The sequence below is a fragment of the Amblyomma americanum genome, chromosome 10 (assembly GCF_052857255.1).
Source record: "Amblyomma americanum isolate KBUSLIRL-KWMA chromosome 10, ASM5285725v1, whole genome shotgun sequence".
In the NCBI taxonomy this organism is placed as follows: Eukaryota; Metazoa; Arthropoda; class Arachnida; order Ixodida; family Ixodidae; genus Amblyomma; species Amblyomma americanum.
In genome coordinates, this window is record NC_135506.1 from 32,813,821 (window position 1) to 32,834,927 (window position 21,107).

A 21,107-nucleotide genomic window follows, 5' to 3' on the forward strand; every position below is an offset into this window, starting at 1 on the left:
TACGACGAGGTACAACAGGAATGTTTTGCTTGCTGTCCACGTCCGAGTCCTAGCTGTCATCGCAGCAGCGAGACAGCATCATTTGGCAATACGTTTAGAATATTCTATTCTGTTTCACGCAGCGAGTCGTTTTATTCGCGTGCAAATTTTTTTACACCATCTCAAGGCGCAAGGTGAGTATCATATCTTGAGCCAATGAACGTCTTGCATAGACGCTGTCATGGTGGTCTGTGTACACTCTGTGTAGAGGAGGAAAAGGAGAAAAAACTTTTATTATAGTTAGTCTTCAATCGTCATCATCATCATCATAATTATCATCATCATCGTCGTCGTCTTCCTGAGTGGAGCCCTCAATGCAGGGCTCCATCCTAGTCGAAATCAAGAGGAAGAAACGGCCTTGGACAGGGCATGTAATGCGAAGGCAAGATAACCGCCGATCCTTAAGGGTAACGGTGTGAACTCCAAGAGAAGGCAACCGTAGCAGGGGGCGGCGGAAGGTTAGATGGGCGGATGAGATTAAGAAGTTAGTTACTTGAAGAGAAGGCACGCTAGCTGTCTTACAGCGGGTTAACTCCTCAGTGACGGAAGATATTAAGGGGTGAAAGGGGGGCCGATATGTAAAAATACTCGTAACAGTAACTGTCGCTCATTTCTCTCGAATTAAGCTGGTCTTCGCAATGAGCGCGTTATACATCACGCATGCTGACTACTGCACCCGGCACCTCGCAGATGGAGTTCCTGCGGTCGGTGCTGACCATCGCCAGCGAGGTCATCGAGCGCGACGCCCCACATCGCATGGAGACCCTGGTTCGGCGGCTGCGGGAGGCTTTCCTCCTGCCCACCTTTCGGCGCAGGCGCGCAAGACGCTGCTCGAACTGACTGAGCTGCGCGCCTCCAGATGGCAGTTCAACCTCGCCCAGCAGCGGTACTACTTCCCTTATACGCAAGCCTCAAGCACCGCAAGCGAGCCGCCGATGTCGCCAAGGTGTCGACCATGACGACCAGTCGCCTCCTTCTGTATTCGGGAATATATCTGGCTGCACCGCAGCTTGCTTTTGGCGCTCTGGAGAGTTGGCGACACTATCCAGGGAGTCAAAGCTAGATGAGTCAGAGCACACACGATGATGCTCTAACTCGCAATGATTAATTGTTGCTTTCAAGGCCGAAAGCCATCAGTTTATTAGCATATGTCTTCCAGTGTGGATGGCCATCTGTCAGTCCAGTGTTGAATTAGCGGCATGTTGACCATTTGTAACCACCAAGTTAATATTTCTTCGCCGCCCGGCCAAAAGAAGTCACTGCTACTTTATGCAAATATTCTGTTACGAGTTGGGTTACAAGCTGCTGTACTACTTAATCCCTCTTCAGTGTCTATCCTGGTGTCCTGCACCTCTCTTACAAAAATAAAATTAAGAAGCCCTAAGAAACCCTATGAAGCCCTTAGATGGTTTGCGGCAAGTAACTGAGGAATATTTGGCACCCTTTCATCATGGTATAGTGCCTTCTTTATTTCCCGCTAGCCTAATTCTTCAGTGTTAGGAGCAAGTATTTTTTCTTAGTTTGTGGTGTGTAAACATTCTCGTCCAGCCAAGCACCCAGCCGCTTCTTTTATCGATTCAAAAGCAGAGGAGAGCACTGACAATGCTTTCTGTTTGTGCTCAGCAACGTTTGCAGCCTTCGTTTTTGTTGTAAATAATGTTATAAAACGATAGCTTTCAATGCAGTGTTCATTTCAATCGATGCTCCCCCAGGGGTGTCAGCAGCTTGCAGGCGTTGGTGAGTGGCGACACCAAGGGTTCCTGAGCATCGGCAGGGACATCCCCGCAGGGGGATGATTGTGGGCAGTGCGTTACCACGGACCCGAGCACCCGCGCTTAGCCGTGCGTGGCATCGCCATGTCCGGGGAAACAGGAATCCTGGTGGTTGAGCCGATGCCGAGTGTTTGGACCTTTTAATGCCACCGGCGGAGGCAACACATCACTTTTGCCCCAGCTTCCTGTATACGGCACCTCCGGCCTGGCCCGACTGGGGGAAATCGACAGTCGCCTTTTCCTGTCCTCCCCTCCGTCTTTCACTTTCCTATCTTTCTCACAAGTTTCCTGTCTACCCCTATCTTCTTAGTTTTTTCCATTTTCCTGGCTGCTAGCGCTAACCTTCTGTGGCTGACAGACCTGTCTCTCGCCATATTTGGTTATAGTAGTTGTCTACAGCTGGCATGGGTAAGATTTTTGTAGCGATAGCTCGTGTCTTGTGCATGTCTTGTGCAAGTGCAAAATTTATTTTCCACATTTTTCGAAGTCGCTGGGCGATGTGAAGTTGTTGTTCATATAGTCAAACAGCTTCTTGACGGATTTCAGCCTCGAGTAAGCACCCATGCCGCATTTGTTTTCTGGGTCATCCAATTCGACGTCGAATACGGCGATGCCATACTTGACCGATGTGTGGTCTTTCTTGCCTTGGCAGAACTAGTCGATGGAATAAAAGGCAGACACAAGGCGAATATTAAATATCAATACATACAATGTAATTAAATTAATCCCTCACAGCAGTCTCCAGAATACCTTATTTACATTGAAGGTCCCGTTTCCTATATCTGATAACCTCTACATGATGCTTAACATTTGCACGCATCTATTCATTGAAGTTCCCCTTAAATAGACAGTCAAAGGCGCGAATCATCTAGGCGCTCATGCAGGGGCAAGTTTGGATAGGGCCAGCACCCACACTGCACACTGCACTAAACAAGAAGGCGCAGTCTATAGGTACAGTGATGCAGTTGAGAACGTATACCTTTAGAAAGACTGCATGAACCATGAGTGGAACTATCAAAGTATAAACTTGCGGGTGGGCTAGACGTGCGTCCTGAAGGTGACAAGTGCGCTGTAGCGTTTTCATAAGCACGTTTAGGCTCCAACATTTCGTTTTTGCTGGCGTGGTAAGCATTTTGACTTTATTTTTTTCTCTCCACCCGGAAGCGCCGAACTTCGGACACGTTTTTGCATAATAATAATGGTGCCTAATTACCTATTGTAATTAGGCATTACCTATGGTGCCTATGGTGCCTAATTACCTATGTGTCGTAAGTGCGCTTTCTTCACATACGCCTCAAGACAATTTCTCGGAGGCAATCGTCGGGCATCACGCCAGAATATTTACGTGCGTATAAACTTCGGCGTAAAACCAACAAATCTAAAATGCCGCATACTCATGAGCTCTGGCGTATATGCCAACGAGCTACGAATATATGCCACAAAGCTGCGTCGGATTAACTTTCAGTGTTGCGTCTAGCCGCGAGATGTCCTTAGTGTCGAAGCTTCCCCACATTACCATAACTTATGTATTCTGGGCATCGGTACTTCCCGGCCAACTTCTACAGCATTCAGATCAACCAGCAGGCGAACAAAGATTTCTGTCACGACATACTACGGCAACGCAGGCGACCTGGCTTGTTCGCAGGTTGGTATCGGTGATTGCCACCGACGCTATCTCTGGCGCACTTCAAGAGCTTACAGGTGCCATCGTTTCGCGCGATTATCCTGATGTACAAGGAAGAGAGATTTCCGAAATAGTCTTAGCGCATAAAAAAATCCGGTAAAGGTGCTGTATTGAAAAAAAAACAGCAGGGACACTTAACATCCGCCTTAAGGATATTGGTAATTCTCTACATTCATAGATCCCTGGGAGTCCTCATACCACTCCTGGAGCAGTGGCGCTGTAGTCAAGCCATGTACCACTGCCCTGCAATGGCAGGTGCTGCCACCGGCGGGCCTTGTGCGAACTGCCATCTGCCACGGTGGACTGTTTTCTCACAATCGAGTGGGCAGAATGTGATGATGCCGCAAGGTCACGTGACCAAAGTGGCCCGCCTGCCTCCTGCGTTGCTTCTAAGATGATTTTTCGCCGATTTCTCGCTCCCCGTCAACGATGGTGACCTTGACGCCTATGACGCCGACGCCAGATTTTAAGCGACACGAGCTGCTTAACCCTATTACGTTAAAACATGATTTAGAACTAAATACTTCCCGATGCAGTATGCGACCAGAACATGATGCTTATCTTCATTTTCCCTATGTGATTATGCAAATGTATACGATTATGTAAAGACCAGCGCCACAAAGGGTTGCCATCACTCACGATAAATATTATTCAGTTGAGAGGAGAGGATTTGTGCCTTCTTGGAATTTACCCCGTTATACATCCCCAGTCCTCAGTTCTACTTGCAGCGAGCGCTGGAGAAATTACGAAAAGCAAGCTGTATTAATCCGCGAGTTAAAACTGGCTGCATATATGTAGTGCGACAGCACAGTACAAGGAAATGTATTCAAGGGCCGGGAACAAGTCTTTTCTTTAGAAAATTGAGAGTGGAAAAAAATTCCACAGTCGCAGATGTCATAGAGACCTAGCATGTCTGGCAACTTCTGTTGACAGCTGCATTGATGGCATAGCCCTCCATCATTGATTCACAGTTGACAACGCTAAGAAAGTGTGGAAGAAATTTCACGCTATTTTTCGTCGTGGTTAATGAACAGGCGTGCAGTGTCAGTCTAGAGTGGGAGCGTTTAAAAGAACCTCGCCTACCGGTACACTTTTTTGCTGCTTCCATTAAGGTCACCAATAGAAGCAATACCAAGCTAGAAGAACACGTGACAGAGACGCCACTCACCTTCATTGCCATCGAGCGAGAGTCGTCGAAGGCAATGAATTTCTTTTCCTTTGCGCTCGAGTAGAAAGGCGCCACCGGATTTCTGTCGGAGAAACCGAACTCGTAGTTGCTGTTCTTGCAGTACTGCATAGCGGGAGGGGGTAAGAGCAACAGAAGAATGAGCTGAAATAGTTCAGCAGGGATCACCTCTTACTCTGATCAACCGATCGATCAATCAATCAATCAATCAATCAATCAATCAATCGATCAATCGATCAACCAATCAATCACTCAATGAGTGAATCAATGAATGAACTAATTAATGAATGCATCAATCAATCGATCGATAAATGAATTATTGAATGAACGAACGAATGAATGAATCAATTAATAAATCAATCAACAAATAAATAAATAAATTCTTTGCTGGCTAAAAAATTATCTGCGCTTTAACCACGGCTGAACCTGATTGCAGATCGAAAGCTGTGGTGTATCGGGCAAGTAAACGCGGCTTGGCTTCTGTATACAGACGCCAAGCCTCAACATTATAACGTTGAGTGCGTTCCGTACACTGGATGATAGGCAGCGCGGCCACCCTGCCACCCTGGCAGGTGGCGGTTAAATTAATGGTTCATTGCGAGAGGTTGGTCACCCAGTGAACGCTGAGGCCTATTCTACCACCCTCTACCTGCGAATCGAAGGTTAAAGGTCAAGCGGTGTGACACCATGGTAAACCACATATGGTGAGGCCTAAAGCCTCACTTGACCTCTGTCTCACTTGGAGGTCTACCGGCAACGCACGGTGAAACAGCTTTACCTGGCGTAGTGAAGCTTTCGCTTCAAAAAAGTACACGTCGTCAAGTGGTACCATCGGAGATCGAAGAGTGACGATAGGACCTTAACGGAATGGGTAAGAAGTAGATGTAGAAAAGCGTCGACTAGGAGCCACCAACGTCGCGGCAAACGCTAATGCTTTCGCATTTCTCCAATGCAGTCTCTGCAGTGATCTCTAAGTTTTGTGAAAGGAAATTGCCTTTGTTAGTGTCTTTATGTGTGCACACATATACATCCCTCCACAATAAAAGCTCTGTTGCGAGAGAGCGCTTGCAGCGTCTATTCCTCCTGTGGTCTTCGTCCATTTGCGCTGAATATTGTTTTCAACGTGAATTACATCCGACTTGCCCAACTCGTCATCCTTCTACCTAGAGGAGACAAGGCTGGCGCCTTCTAAGAACTGCAACTCATTAACTACCAACTATGAACTCAGTCGGTAGTTGACGCCAGACTTGTATCTGTGCGTTTGTCCTCGTGTCTTCGCGTTCGCATTTGTGCAAGAGCTAACAGCACGACCAGTCTAAAGCCGCTGCGGAAGAAATCAGCAAAATCGAACGCATAGAGTTGCGCCGTTTGGATGTATTACGCACAACTGTCTCTATGGTTTTTGAAGGTGCTTCGTTCACGCTGCGGAAATTGAAGCCTATTAGATTGTTGAATTAACACGAAGGGATGCGAGAATGGTTGGTATCTTTTTATTACGTTTGTGTCAAGCGCAAGATAACGAACACGAAAAACGTCGGCCAAGCTCTGCACTGCGCATGCATGCCCAAACTTGCGCTTCTAACGCAGTCTTCGTATCACTTCATCGAGCCGCGCTTGGGGCAGAAAGAAAACAAAACAAAACAAAAAAGTGGTCGCAAGAAACGCGACGACGCGCCGTCCGCCCATGGAAGCAGCGGAGCAGTGACGCAGTTGTATCGCTGATAAGTGCATCAGCGCCCGCCGCCATCGAAAAGGTCTGTAGTCGACATTAATGCGCAAGCGCTAGTGCTGACTCGGGGGTAAAAAATGCGACTGACGGAGACCGCCAGTCATTCTTCGTTGGTGCTAGCTGCGAGAGCTTGTTTTCGCCGCAGTACAAGCGGCAGTGCTGCTGGACATGCCTCTGTACGCGTTGCCAGGCGGTTGCTGTCGTTTTCACGTGTTCACCAGAGACGCATGGGTGCCGTTGCGCTCGAGGCCTACGGACCACTGCCGAGGAACACGCCTCTCCGAGCCAGGCCGTCGGCATCGAAGGTGAGTGCGAGGCAAGGCCTCGCGTCGAGGGCGACGTGTGTCCGTGAAATCTGTTAGACAAAATTTAAGCTTCACTCGCGCTGTTCCCGCGAGCATTGAGTGATAGCCAGCGAGTAACACGCAGCGCGTAGAGGTTTCACGGCCTGTCGCCATCGGGTTTCTTGTTCGTGACGGAAGCGTGGCGAGCTAGGATTCAGCTTCAGGCTTAGCTCACATTTGGCAGGCCAGCTTTAGGTATTGAGCCAGCGACGAAACTTCGCATGCAGGGTGTTTCGCCGAAGACTGTGCACAGTTTTTGAAAGTGGGCAGTTTGAGTTAGAAGAGCGCCTTCTTCCGCATAGTACTGTCGGCGGTGCAGTGCGTCAGGGCACAGCTAAGGCGTTCTAAATAGCACGCTGGTTAAGTAATACTGAATAGTTGTCTTTTTACTATTGCTTTTGGGCTCCTTGATTGTTGAGGGGCGTGTGGCCCACCGTGAGTGGTATCCATGTCGGTTTTGGAATTTTGGGGGCGTGGTTTTCCTCGGCGCTGTGGCCCAACAAACATTGGCTACATCACGCCAAAGTACACTACATGTGCGAGAAGCTTGCAGGCAAAGCAACCTCTCCACCGCATGCAACTCATTCAAATCGCCAAAATTTGTTGGGCCACAGCGCCGAGGGTGGCCGCGTTTTCTAAATTCTGGAAACTGTTCGGGATGTTTCTTACGGTGGGCTGCACGTCCGTCGGTGAAGGGTGGTTTAAAGGTGACAGTTGGAAGGTTGCCTATTCAGTGCTGCTTAACCGGCATGTTAGTTAGTCCGCCTTCGCAGCATCTGATGTAGTACTACGCCGCTTGCAGTGCTATGCCGAAAGGGTCGCTCTTCAACCTCAAAAAGCCTATTTTTGGGAACTGTGCGGGGTCTTGGGTGACCCCGGTATGCCAAGCTTTGCTCGCTGCCTCAACGGGGTTTAGATACGCGAGCTCGCTGTCGTTTGTGTCATGAAACAAAAACCCGTTCCAAACGCCGTTGCGACCAGGCCACCATGTCGTGCAGCCGAACGCCCAGGCGCGCACATTCTTTTGAGACATGTGGTTTGTGGCCGTGCACGGCGCTCGGAAATCCTCGCCAGCCTCTTCCAGCAACTCCGAAGAACGGACGCTGCCTGCGGTCTGCGGCACATCGTGTTTCCGCTGCAGCCAAGGTCTGGTAGCTTTCCTTACTTTTTCCAGCCCCGCGGCACAAGGATTCAGTCGCGGCAACTTTGCCCACCACGGTGAGTATGTGAAACTACGACGATATGCTTGCGTGTATGTCATCCCCCATTTTTTTCTTTGCAGATGTGCTCAGTCCAGCATTCTCATGCTTGGTGCAACGTCACTGGTGCATTCGGCCCGCGATGACATCTGGCCCGATAGGGCAGTTTCGGGTCGTGCAACGTTCCTTTCGTGCACCCTCTGCCTCCTGTCACGAACGCTGCACTGTCGGGGGCTTTGACTGCACTGCATCGCAGCGTCCAGTATTCTGCGTTTTCAATAAGAAGGACCACGACTTATCAAAACCAGAAGACTGCCACGGCTGCAGATGAAAGCGGCACCCCGTAAGGCTGCTCAATACCATGGCTCCGCTGAAGGGGGTGGAGGATGAAGTTCAATCGAAGTCCCGACAGTATAGCTAGTGTACAGCGTGACCCTCGGAATCGTTTGGAATGCTCACGACATCCATGGTTGCAATGAGAGGTCTTTGTCGGGCTGGAGGGTGCATGTTGATGGAAATGGTTGCACAGCGCTAGCAGACGGAATGAAAGAGAACACAGTACATGTCTGTTATTCTCTTCCGTCCCGTCTGTTCGCTCTGCTCAGTCGTTTCCATCTATGGTTGCATTTGGCAAAGGTTCCTTTTTTTTTCTCTGCAGATATGCCGGCTTAGGGTCTCACTTGCACAAGGACAGCACGGAGCCGACTCAGCAACCCCGAGCTCAGAAGTCTGGTCTCGGTCGGGCATCCATGTACTCGCGTTGCTGCTGCCTCCTGTCGCAAACGCTGTACTGTCGGCTGCTTTGACTGCACTGCATCGCAGCGTCGTTTTCTTCGTTTTGAGTGAGCAGGAACATGACTTATCGAAATGAGAAGACTGGCATGGCTGCAGATGAAAGCAGTATTCCCGTAAGGCTGCTCAATACCAGGCGCCGCTGAAGGGGCCGAGGATGTAGTTCAGTCGAAGTTCGCGTGGCTTAAGCCATGTTTGTTTCCGACAGTGCAGCCAGTGTACAGTGTGACCCATAGGGTGACTGGAACGCTCATGACATCCATGGTTACAAGACGAGGGCTTGGTCGGTCTGGTTGGTTTCTGTGTTCTCTTCCGTCCCGTCTGTTCACGCTGCTCAGTCGTTTAAATCTAAGGCTTCATTTGGCAAAGTTTCCTTTTTGTCTTTGCAGATATGGCGGCTCAGGATCTTCCTTGGATGAGGACAGCACGGAGCTGACTCGGGAAGTCCGAGCGCGGGTCTGTGGCCCCAGTCCGGCCTCCATGCACGACGCAAGGCGTTCCCTTCCTGACTCGTCCTTCTTTTTAGCTCTCTTGACACAAGGAGTAGGGTGGTAAGTGCAAGCGAATCAAAGCTCGCATGGCATACTGAAGTTCTGCTCCCGACAGTAAGGAAAGTGTGCAGCGTATACGTCGGAGACTTCTATCGCATACGCCCGACATCCATGTTTTTCACTTGTCTTCGCAGATACGCCGAAAGTACGAGCTCGGATCTCTGGCCCTGTCCGGTAGTCCACGCAGGATATTCAATTCCTGCCTCACGTATGCCTCCTCCCTCCACAAGACGTTTATCTACTTACAAGTCTGTTATGGCTCTACAACAGTTGATGGCCCACATAACCCTTGGTCTGTTCGCCCATCGTTCGATATAAATTGTTATTTTCGGAATTGTCTCTATCCTGCTTAGTAGTATGGCTGCCGGTCCCCCATGTTAAGCTAATGGCACCCAATTCAGCTGCAGGTAGTGTCTTTTTTGTATGGCCGCACACTCCAGAGTTCATCACTGCACTTCACCACATTCGCACATGTCGTGCATGTATTGCACGTACACTGGAGTCATTGTCATATTTCACACAGCAAGCATTACTTTTGTGTTGGTCACAATCTCGATGTCTGCGAATACTTTTATTCAAGCAAACATCTCGGCAACATTACGGGCATTTCCATATTTTTCATCTATTTTGCCTTCTATAGCTGTTTGTAGACGTCCGGTCGAATGCCCAGATGTTGGGAGTTACTTCACAAATTACACAATTTGAGCCAAATCGCTCATTCTCTGATTTATTTCCAACTACATTTTACCCGTGCCTATGCAATTCAAAAACAGATGTTCTCATCAGAGCAGTCATTCCTGATGACCAGTATATGCTAATGAACAACTTTAGCATACTTTCAAGGGGGCCTCTTGACCAGGCAAGGTAGACGTCAGTCCGGCTCTTTTGCGGTGTGCAAGGTTGCTTTCTTTTTTAACATACTTTCGGCTGTATTTGTCTACTTCGCTTCTTTCCTTTCCTTGTTGCCTTACATATTTCAACTCATGTTCATGTCTCAGCCTTTCACTTTTTCTGTTTGAGTATATAGATGTTCGGTGTCCTTCCTTCTATCATGAGTTATTTTAACCATCCTTGCGCACTATGAAAAGAGAAAACAAGGAAACTTGTGGAACGTGCTCAGAAGAGAAAGGCGAAACAAGGATTGTGAAAGTAAAGAACTGACATGCCACAACGACGTGACACATGAACTCATTAAGACTTGCTCAGAGTAACATTCTAATCGCCGGTGGTGCAACACGGCAAACAGGATTCACCTCCTTCCCGAGGCCTGCCGACTGGGCGTGGACACCAACGGTCTCCTTCCGTCAACACGACGAGGGCAGCTAGTCGGCGCTACTGGGACATCGACGCGGTGACCTGCTGTCCCCCGAACCATCGTCGCCGCTTTGCGAGGGCTCATGCGTGCGAGCTCCCAGCTGCTATAACGACGTGTTGTAAAGAGCTGCTGCCTTCACCTGTCCCTGTCCATCAACGACAGGAGGCGGCGCATCGAGGCCTCGATAGTCCGAGTAAGCAAACTGCTCGCAAACCTTGGTTTTCTGTGAGGCCAAATTGATTAGCTATTGAGAGGACTCGCAGTCTGATTTGTTTGCGTTGTAGGTATGAGCTTTGTTTGCCAGCTCTGCGTTGTATAATGTGTCATGTGCAGCCGCATTGTTTCATTTTTACATGTTTTATCCTTTTTTTTTCAGATAGCTGCAGCGCCTTCGTCTCCTCGAGGCGCTCCACTCCTCGAAACCAGCGCTTCAGTATCGGATCCTCAGCTTAGCCGTTTTTTTTTTGCATTCAGCGTGCTCTTGCCATGGACTCCATACATCGCCTTCGCTGCGCCATTCAGTATGTCCGTCGGGCAACCTATTCCACCGACTTCATCTCCCATCGCACCTGACTCCGGAAAAGAAAAAAAAACAACTCCTGTGCCTTCGAACGTTGTCTCTTTCGCAAGGCTTGCCAATAAATTTGCACAGCAGTTTCTTACTTGTCGCCACGTGAGTGCTCGCCGGTGCCAGCCGGTTTGAGCGCGTTGTGGCTGACGCGACTGTCGCGCTTCTCAGTGCTTCTCGCAATGAGAAAGAAAACGAAAAGTAGTGCGCTTCAGGATAGTTCCCTCGTTTAGAGCCTTACTTCTCGCGTTTGCGGTCTCAGCGTTATGCGTTATAACGCAAACCCTGGGGCTCCGCCGCCACGCTGTCACGTGGTTGGCCACGTGGTGCGGAGCAGCTGTTGGCGGCGCGGCACCGTGGCTGATCACGTGGTTCGCGACGTGGTTGGTCACATGACCAAGTTCCACTCGGCCAGCTGTAGTTATCGCGTCACAGGTTTAACCAGAGCTCAAACCACCGCCAATTTTTTGAAGAGAGAAAACTTTAATGAAACACCAGTCAGTGAACGCCAGCTGAAGTTTAACCAGCGCTGACACGTTACTCTGCTTTTTGGATTGCGTTTTGGGAGATACCGAGGAACAGTGAAGGGTGCCGGAAATAGATAATGCGTGGAGAAGTCGCGTTAGACTGTTGCGCGATATGTAACAATACGCGGACACAAATTCTTGCATTAAAATTCGTAAAGTTGGCCGAATATAAAACGGCAAAGCTTTTAAAGTGACATCAAAGAAACTGAGTCGTAGAATATTTCCAGCTTTGTTGTTTTCAGCGTTAGAAGAATGGTAGTCGCTGGTTCTCGCAGTTTAAAGCAAGCAAAAGTGCTGCTTGCGGTATTTTTCATTTGCTTCTTGTAAGAGAGTTTTCGTTATCACCAGAGTGATGACGGACTCTCTTACACCTCGAAAAAATGAAACAAAAAAAGGCCTCGTTGCTCTTAGCAGGACGTCAAGTGAAAGTCAGCCTGAGCATCAACCAAACGCAGTTGCATAAAACGATAGTTCAAGCTGCTGTCCTGAGCATCAACCAAACGCAGTTGCATAAAACGATAGTTCAAGCTGCTGTCTTGGCTTCACTGATGCACCGCTTATAGGTACAAAACCGCTACTAGATATGCTTGAGCATAGGCTGCCGGGATGAGCCAAGCCCGTTGGCTTTCTTAGTCGTGGGTTGTGCACTTCGCATCCGGCAACGTATTGCAATGGGGCGTTTTTATCGCAATAGCGAAACAAAAAAAAAATCAGACTGTATGGTTTCAATAAAAGAATGGCAACTCTATAAACTATACAAGCCATGCGCGTTATAGCCCAGTGCTCAAGGGAGGATTCGCTTCGGTTTTGTTAACACTTACAGATGCGTTTGCCTCCCCTATCGCGATTGTATCGATCCCCAGAACCACTTGAAGCGCTAAATATTATCTAACCAGAAAAAAACCTTCCAAGCCTTGAGCTTCTTTTACGCAGCATGGAAGGAAATCCTCAGTGATTTTTTATGCAATGTCTTTCGGGTCCACATGATTGCACACCATAACTCGAATCTTCGCGGTCTTGATTACGTACTTCTCTTGACTAATCCTTGTCATTAGTAGTAGTAAAGCGAAAATTTAGCAAATCGTTGGCCTTTTAAAAAGCTTGCGGCAGAATACAGGCGAATAAAAGCATGCTCACAACAGAGCCACACAAGAAAAAAAACGCGGACGTAAACAGCCTGCCAGAATCATTAGACACTGAATCCATACTTACAGTGCGCCTCATATTTCACCCGATGTTTTGGGACACACTCACCATGACACACCGTACCGTATCTTATGATACCGTGCTCTCAAACCCTCCCTTTTTCTCTCATGTAGAACTGCAGCAGACGACTGTAAAGGTTGCTTCCTCCACCTTGCCCTCACATTTTTCCCTCACTATTTTTAAGGCGAAAGCCTTTCTTGGCTCATAAGTGGCGTTGAAGGAAGTTGTACATGGAAGTTGTGGACAGAGGTTGTCCGCACGAACTGTCAATCATAAACCAGAAATGTATAAGCTGATAAAGCCTTTCTTGACTCATGAGTGGCGTGGAAGGAAGTTGTACATGGAAGTTGTGGACAGAGGTTGTCCGCACGAACTGTCAATCATAAACCAGAAATGTATAAGCTGATTAAGCACCAGTTCTTGGGCAACGTACGTGTAATGAAAAAAAAAACAGAAATAAAATAAATTAAATGGAAAGTGAAAATAAATAAATAAAATACAAGAGATAAAAATAGAAACAAAAGAAAACAAAAACTGCAGAAGATAAACTAAAATGAAAAATGAAGGGAGAAAGAGGACAGGGAGAGGCTTTCGCATTCGCGCTCTTAAGCAGACTTAAGTGCAACCCTGTAAATTTCAGGAGCTCTAGCATGACAAGTGGATGGCTTACGTCAACTACACTGACGAAGAAGGTGTCATTGGTCTCCTTCATCGTCGCGAGATAAACTTTCCTCTCGCCCTCCGGAGTGTAGCTCCTGGCATTCATGGTGGCGCTCAGGAACAGGGCCGTGCCATTCGTGTCTTCCCTCCCGAAGAAGTCCAGCGCTTCATGTCCAGTCACCTGTGGAACAGAACGACACGCAACTTAGTGCTCGTGGACTACAAAGGTTGCCAGTGCAAATGCCTCTGCTATGTCATCCGGAAGGCCCTTTTTACGCCTTTAGCGCGTGCGCCTGTGACGTGTCTACACCGCGCCCCTAACGGATCTCAACGGATCCGCTAGGGGGAATCGGAGCAGGTCCCCTCGTCCCCGCACCAACCTTAGCAGATGGCTCTTGCCGCCTGCCAGCAACACGAAAGAGTCAGCGGCGACTTTAAACCTGCCACGTTTATCAGGTGGCAAAGTGATTAGATAAGGGTCCCTCCTATTCGTCTACTGGACAGGAGAACGAGACCAGCAGGTGGCCGATAAAGAAAACGAAACCCTTCCACCTGCCATGGTTGGTGTACAGAATATCCAGCTGTCACTTGCTGCTTATAACCTAGGTTGGCAGGTTTCAAAATGGAGAGCCATAAATCCCCTTCTCCATTTGTACGGTGTGTGTGGTCTTGCATGACAGCTCACAATGTGGATCCCGTGTTACTGACTTGGAATGCCTGTTGGTAGTAAGGTGTCTTCTTAAGTATTTTTTTTTTTGCTGCAAGCTTCAGTTGGACTCTTCCTCGGAAATTGGTTTTGGGGGAAAGCGAATGGCGCAGTATCTGTCTCCCATGTCGGCGGACACCTCAACCGCGCCGTAAGGGAAGGGATAAAGGACGGAGTGAAAGGAGAAGGGAAGAAAGAGGTGCCGTAGTGGGGAGGGCTCCGGAATAATTTCGACCACCTGGGGATCTTTAACGTGCACTGACATTGCACAGCACACGGGCGCCTTAGCGTTTTTCCTCCATAAAAACGCACCGCCGCGGTCGGGTTCGAACCTGGAAACTCCGGATCAGTAGCCGAACGTTCTAACCACTGAGTCACCGCGGCGGGTGTATATAATGCTGGAAGATAATCTAGTTTGCGATGGTTTCGCTTTCGACCGCCGTGTGCTGGGGTTTCAATTCAGGTAACTGAACACCAGTTGCACTTAAGTGCGGCCATCACTTCAGTGGAGCGGTATGCTGGAAACAAACTATAGCGGACAAGTGCTGTGGTAAGGGCAGTGTGCTTGTTCCTTGCTTTTACTTCTATGCACCTTCGCTTCAGCACAAGTAACGGTCTTGAAAACCACTACTTACTGTAAAATTTTGTTTCCCTTGCTCTGCAGAGGACTGCGCGAGTGCTCCGATAAAAACCTGATCACGTCTGTACATTGCGTCGTGAACTCGATACGATCCGGTCGGTGCCCGTCCTCGGAGGCTCGACGGAGCTGTTATAGTACACACAGGTGGTTGTTCTTATTTTCACAAGACGGTAATCTTATTCCCAGCCGTGAAACGTATGAAGCGAAATTTACCGATCGGGTCCTACCCCTTGCCGGCGAGTTGATGCGACCTAATTCACCGCTTAATTGTTTTCTTCCCCGCTAGCTCCTACTTTCTCAAATGCTCTCTTCGGTCGCCTCTACGGTCTCTTCGATTTGAGGTTTTGTTTTGCGGACAGTGAAACACGAGTGTTTAGAATGAGCAGACATAAATGGGAAAATATGAAACGCAGAGAGCAAATATATATATATATATATATATATATATATATATATATATATATATATATATATATATATATATATATATAATGCCGGTGATATATGATTGCAGCTTGGGTTAAGACGAGGTACTATTTTGCGTGCATTATGGTTGCCTCGCAGCAGCAATTACAGCAGCCAGGCACGATTATCATCGTTCTCGTTCAATTAAAACAAAAGAAAGCTATAATGACACCGAGTCGTCACCTGAACAAAGAAGTCGTCTGCCCGCCAAGACACGACCATCAATGCTGTGACTTCCTTGCCAACCCGCGACGTTCCGGGTATCGCATCCGAAACTGCCTTCTACACAGCATCAGCACCATGCAGGGCACATCTTTCACGATGAGCTTTCCGCGTACAGAATCTCAGTGCGTGGCTTCTGTGTCGTGGAAATCGCCAATAATTATGGGGAAACATGGCGACGTCTGAAAGCGCAGATGAAGCATTCGGAAAGGAGCAAGCGTATGCTTCAACCGCTGCCGATTGTTCTTAGACAAGTTCGCAGCGCCGCCGCAGCGTGGCATCGATTTCGTGAAAATCTCCGATAGTATTGTTACGTGGCGGACAGCCCAAGAATGAGGCGAGATGAACGATGGAAAAAAGATGATTTAATGGCTGCTGGCCTAGCACGAGTGCCGCACCCTTACAAAACTTTGTAGACAGTCTATACACTGTCCATAGACTTCTGTGTATAAAGACTATAGACTCTTTATGTAAAAAACCTAGAGAAAAGACTATAGGCAATACAAATCCTATAGACAGTTTATAGACAATCTATAGATTTATGACCATACAATCTTAGTAGACGTTTCTCTATAGTCAGTTTATAGACTATGAAGAGACAACAAGAAATATCTTTAGCAAGGCAATTGAGTCTATAAGAAGTCTTTAGAACATTCTTGTAAGGGCGTCCCGCGCCACAGCCAGCTTCTTCTTCGCGACAGTATGTATGAAAAAATGTTAAATCAGCGCAGTCTGCTATTCTAAAGGGTCCATAGCGTTCACTGTTGAGTGATTAGGCTTATAATAATAATAATAATTGGTTTTTGGTGGAAAGGAAATGGCGCAGTATCTGTCTCATATATCGTTGGACACCTGAACCGCGCCGTTAGGGAAGGGATAAAGGAGGGAGTGAAAGAAGAGAGGAACAAATAGGTGCCGTAGTGGAGGGCTCCGGCATAATTTCGACCACCTGGGGATCTTTAACGTGCACTGACATCGCACAGCACACGGGCGCCTTAGCGTTTTTCCTCCATAAAAACGCAGCCGCCGCGGTCGGGTTCGAACCCGGGAACTCCGGATCAGGCTTGCAGACAGGGCAATCCAGTGAAGCCATGTATAGTGTCTACGCACACATTTCCCGTCCGTGATCGATTGCTACTTAAAATTGTACAACATAATTACTCGCACTATAGCTGACACACTGGAACATCTCGGCTGCCAACTCTAGAGTGGTTTAAGCTTAATAAGCGTGATAGGGGTGATGAAGGCGGCGATAAATGGCAGAACTAGTAGGACTGGCACATGGCTCGGCAGGTCTGGGCCCATAGCCTTATATTAGGGACTCACTACACTGTATGTGTGTGTGTGTAAGGGGGGGAAGGGTGCTCAAAGGTCGACCTACCCTATCCTGCCCTTTCATATTCCTCCAAGCTGCACCGTGGCTGACGGAGCTATACTCTGCAGCTCTGCTGACGATAGTTCGTCTGAGTGGTCTTCTGCTTTTCCAAATCACCGTGGGAACGCTTTCGACCAGTAGGTGGTCTTGAACTGACATGATGGCATGACGTCATGGCAGTTTAGCAAAAGCCGTGGCTTGCTTGACCTGACGTCATGGCAGTTCAGCAAAAGCCGTGGCTTGCTTGACCTGACGTCATGGCAGTTCAGCAAAAGCCGTGGCTTGCTTGACCTGACGTAATGGATTCGTCCGCGATCTGAGCCGCGGTATAAAATCACCCTTTGTTTTCTAGTTCGTACAAGAGAACACAACAACGATTTCGTGACCTAAACACACGAACAATGCCCATAACTAGATACTCACAAGACTGTATGCGTAGTTGCCGGTAGAATTTTCAAATTTAAGCCAGAAAGTAGGCGGCAAGATCCGTCCAGCCGCCCAGCGTCGGTCGTCGTCGATCATGTGCGTCAGCAGCACAAAGCCGTCGAGCCACAGTATTTCCCTGCCGAGAACAAGTGACTTGTCAACATGATGTCGGCAGTTGCGTCAAGTTTCCTATTTTAACTATGTGCTCTCATCAACGCCGCCTGGGCGCGTTTGCTGTTGACGTAGTAAGCGTTATCTGACATATGGCAGTTAAACACTAACAGAATGTTAGTTAAGCTTCGTTTTCGTGTGCGCCTTTAAAAAATCTTTTTAGCCTATAGAGTGTCATATACTTCTGTGCATAAGGTCTATAGATTCTCCATAGACCAAAGTAGACGCCTGGGTGAGTCGGTAGGTACTCATTTTAAAACAGCGCAAAGCAAGCGTTCGTGTTATACGTTTCTTTCGCCCTTGTCTTGTTTGCGCTGTCTTAGGATGAGTCTCTATAGACGACCCTTAGAGAACAGTCTATAGGAAATACAAATCCGACAGTCTATAGACAATTTATAGATTTATGTCTATACATTTTATTAGACTTTCATCTATAGACAGTCTACAGACTACGGAGAGACACAAAACGAAATATCTGTAGGAAAGCAATAGAGGCTACAAGAAGTCTATAGACATTATACAGATTATTTTTTAGCAGAGCGCGGCGTGCTTTAGACAGTTTCTCATCGAAAACAGCCTTTTGAACACGCGTTATGTTGTTGTGTTTTCTATTCTTGGCGAATGGGGGGTTATGTTTCCCAGACTTGAACAGGCGACGACAAGTAATTGTGCTCAGGGGCTTTCAAGTCTCTCTTGTGCTCAAAGCGCGATATTGTCAACGCACTTCTTATCGCCTTCTAATGCGAAAGGATTTTACTGATCATTGGCACGAAACCTGGCGTCGACATTGAGCAGCAGAAGTTGTCCCAGAAATCCCAGGTGACGTCACCGTGGTATCAAAGAAAAGTAAAATTTCCTCGGAGCATGCGGGGAGTCGAACCGAAGGCGTTCAGACTGCGAGGCGAGCACAAACCCATCGGCAACAAAAGCGCTTTGGTCCCTGGCGAACAAAGGTGAATCTATTATATGCGTTTCCTTACGACTGTGTGTTAATGGGTATGCGCGTCATTAGGAAGGTAGAGAAAAAGGTAGAAAGTAGAGTAGAAAGCGTTTTTTTAGACCCCCATCAAAACATCATTGGCTTGGCTTACTAGAGACAATGTACGCCACCTACCAATGACACTGACAAATCACATTGACAAAAAAAAAGCTACAGCGAAGTCTCAAAAGATTTCGCTGGTGTACAATTAACTGCATCTGCAGCACGCGCGAAGAATTGCACTGAGGCTGTTGTGTCGTCAAGGCAGTACCTTTTCTTTCGCCCCGACAGTGGCACGGCAAAAGGGATTCTTTCAGTATTGAACAGAAGGCACACCCCAAAAAACGATTAAGGCAATGTCTCATTGCGACTCTCTTCTATATTGATTAGAACAGTACTATACTCCAGCCAGTGCAGTGCTGCTTCGTGACTGGTGACTCGCGACATTGTGGAAATACAGACGCGTGTGAAGTCTGCTCTTTGCTGTCTGTGAAGAACAAGGCGGTTTTTGAATGGTTTGACGCGTATTATTCGTGGAGTCAGCCTTCAGCGCTGTAGGACTGAGAGCTTTAACTATACGCCTTTCAGTGTGAGGAACATTCATTCTTGGTCCGAGGCGTTGCTGTGCTTTGGGCAGCTTGCGGTCACCTAAAACTGTCCAGTGCTGCCCATTGAACCGGTGAATCGGAGCGCTTTGTTATAGCTTCGCCAGTGTGAGCTCTAAATATATACGATGAACGCCTCTTTTGAGAAATAAATAGCGAAGTAACACTCTTTACAGAGTTTCGGTTAGCGTCATTGTCACTCATTTAAATCCTTACAAGATGTCGGGTAAACAAATTGGTAAGCTTTCAATGTTTTCGAGCAATCATTGTTGCAAGCAATACAATATGCCCATTCGCCCAAGCTTCCTCAGAACACACAGGCGTTCACCTTGAGACATTTCCTGCATTCATTTCCTACGCCTCGCATCGGTATGCGGAATGCGGCTTTCCCAAAATGGTTTTAAACACAATCTTCACCTATTCGTGCCACGTTGAATCTTATAAGTGACCGAAGGAGAAATATAAACCTATTTTATGCACATGTGTTAACGCCATGACCGAAGAGTGGGCGGTTACGAAGTGTGGGCGTACTAGAAAGTACCCCCCCCCCCTCCTCCCGACACTTAGCTTAGCGCCACCTGGCCTTATCCGGCATGGTTACACTCAGGCTGATAGCTCACGAATAAATTTCCATTGAGAGAGCGCTCACCTCATGAATTTCAAGTTTCGTTGCATTCTTCGGGTCGTTGAAGAAGATTCGCGGTAAAGGATGTAGTGCGTTCGGGGAGGCTTCCCCACTTGGTCCACTATTTCTTTCAATTGCTGGAAATAAAGAATAATTGCGAAAATCATGCCTGATATGCTTCGCCAACCGATGCGTTATAAATTGGAATGTATGGATTACCGGGTGGTATTTCCCAACAACAGCTAAATAATTTATGATTGAATTTACTCTCATGCTGCTTCGTTTTCGGTTTCATTGACCGAACAAAGACTGTGACGTCAAGTGGATGTTTTCGTCACGTGATCGACTAGAAAAACTAATATAATCGCTTATATGTAGTTTTAATTCACAACGACGTTTAATCCAGCCTCTTCAAAGACCTGGAATGACAAAAAAATGACCTGCCAGTAATGATATTGCAGTTTTTCTAGTGGATCACGTGACCAAAACATCAACTTGACGTCACAGTTGTCGTTCGGTCGATGAATCCGAAACTGAAAAAGGCGTAGAGGAATTTCAGTTATAAATTATTTAGCTGTCGTACACGAATACCACATGGTGCTCCATGAATACGAATGTCTAACCCATCGTTTGAACGAAAAAAACACGCAAGCAAAAATTTGATGTCTACAGTCCTTTACGTAATTTGAGGATACAACATGCTCAAAATATGAAACGGCATCACAAGTCGCAGTTAGCTTATGCCTTCTGCTTTTATACAAGCCAGGAAGGCGGTTATCGTCAACTTTGTGTTTGAAAATCATCATCGTCAAAAAGTTCTATACTCCGTTTTTCATTCATCATGTGCAGCCCTGTGAAAGATATGAAAGTAGTCCGCCTGAAGAAAGGCGTAGTGCTCAGTGGTTTTTTTTTTTTATCTGGCCAAGTGATTCAAGGAATGACAAAGCCACTGTTAGTCGTCAGCAATAAGTGTGAATTTATTCAAGATTATGACAAACAAATCATGCGATAAGCCTGCAGCTAAAGCTTTTATTATCTATGTTTTGCTCACCACAATGAACGCACTACTTTTTGACCATGGATGTAGGCAGCGCAAACAAGAGCGCTAGCGTTTACAGCATAGCATCTATGTGTGGAGCGAAGTATAGAATACAGGCAACTCCGCAGACTGGTAAACCCACATTTCTAAAGCCCATAACAGAATGGTACGAGGCAACGTGTTTTCGAATAAATGGAATAGATATGTTTCGACTGCCCACACATTTTACATTCCTCTATTTTTAAAATTTTACAATTTGACTATTTAGCTATCATTTTTCTG

General features: G+C 47.4%; 1 protein-coding gene across 1 annotated transcript in view; it reads right to left on the minus strand.

Moving 5' to 3' along the window:
- Positions 1-2,276: 2,276 nt before the first annotated feature.
- LOC144106180 (uncharacterized) overlaps positions 2,277-21,107 on the minus strand; it is a 38,262-nt gene continuing 19,431 nt past the window's right edge. The window contains exons 12-16 of the mRNA XM_077638918.1: positions 19,811-19,923; positions 17,404-17,542; positions 13,583-13,753; positions 4,664-4,786; positions 2,277-2,465 (exon numbers count right to left, since the gene is read on the minus strand). Of these exons, the coding sequence (XP_077495044.1) occupies positions 2,277-2,465; positions 4,664-4,786; positions 13,583-13,753; positions 17,404-17,542; positions 19,811-19,923 (735 nt within the window). The remainder of the gene's footprint in view (positions 2,466-4,663; positions 4,787-13,582; positions 13,754-17,403; positions 17,543-19,810; positions 19,924-21,107) is intronic.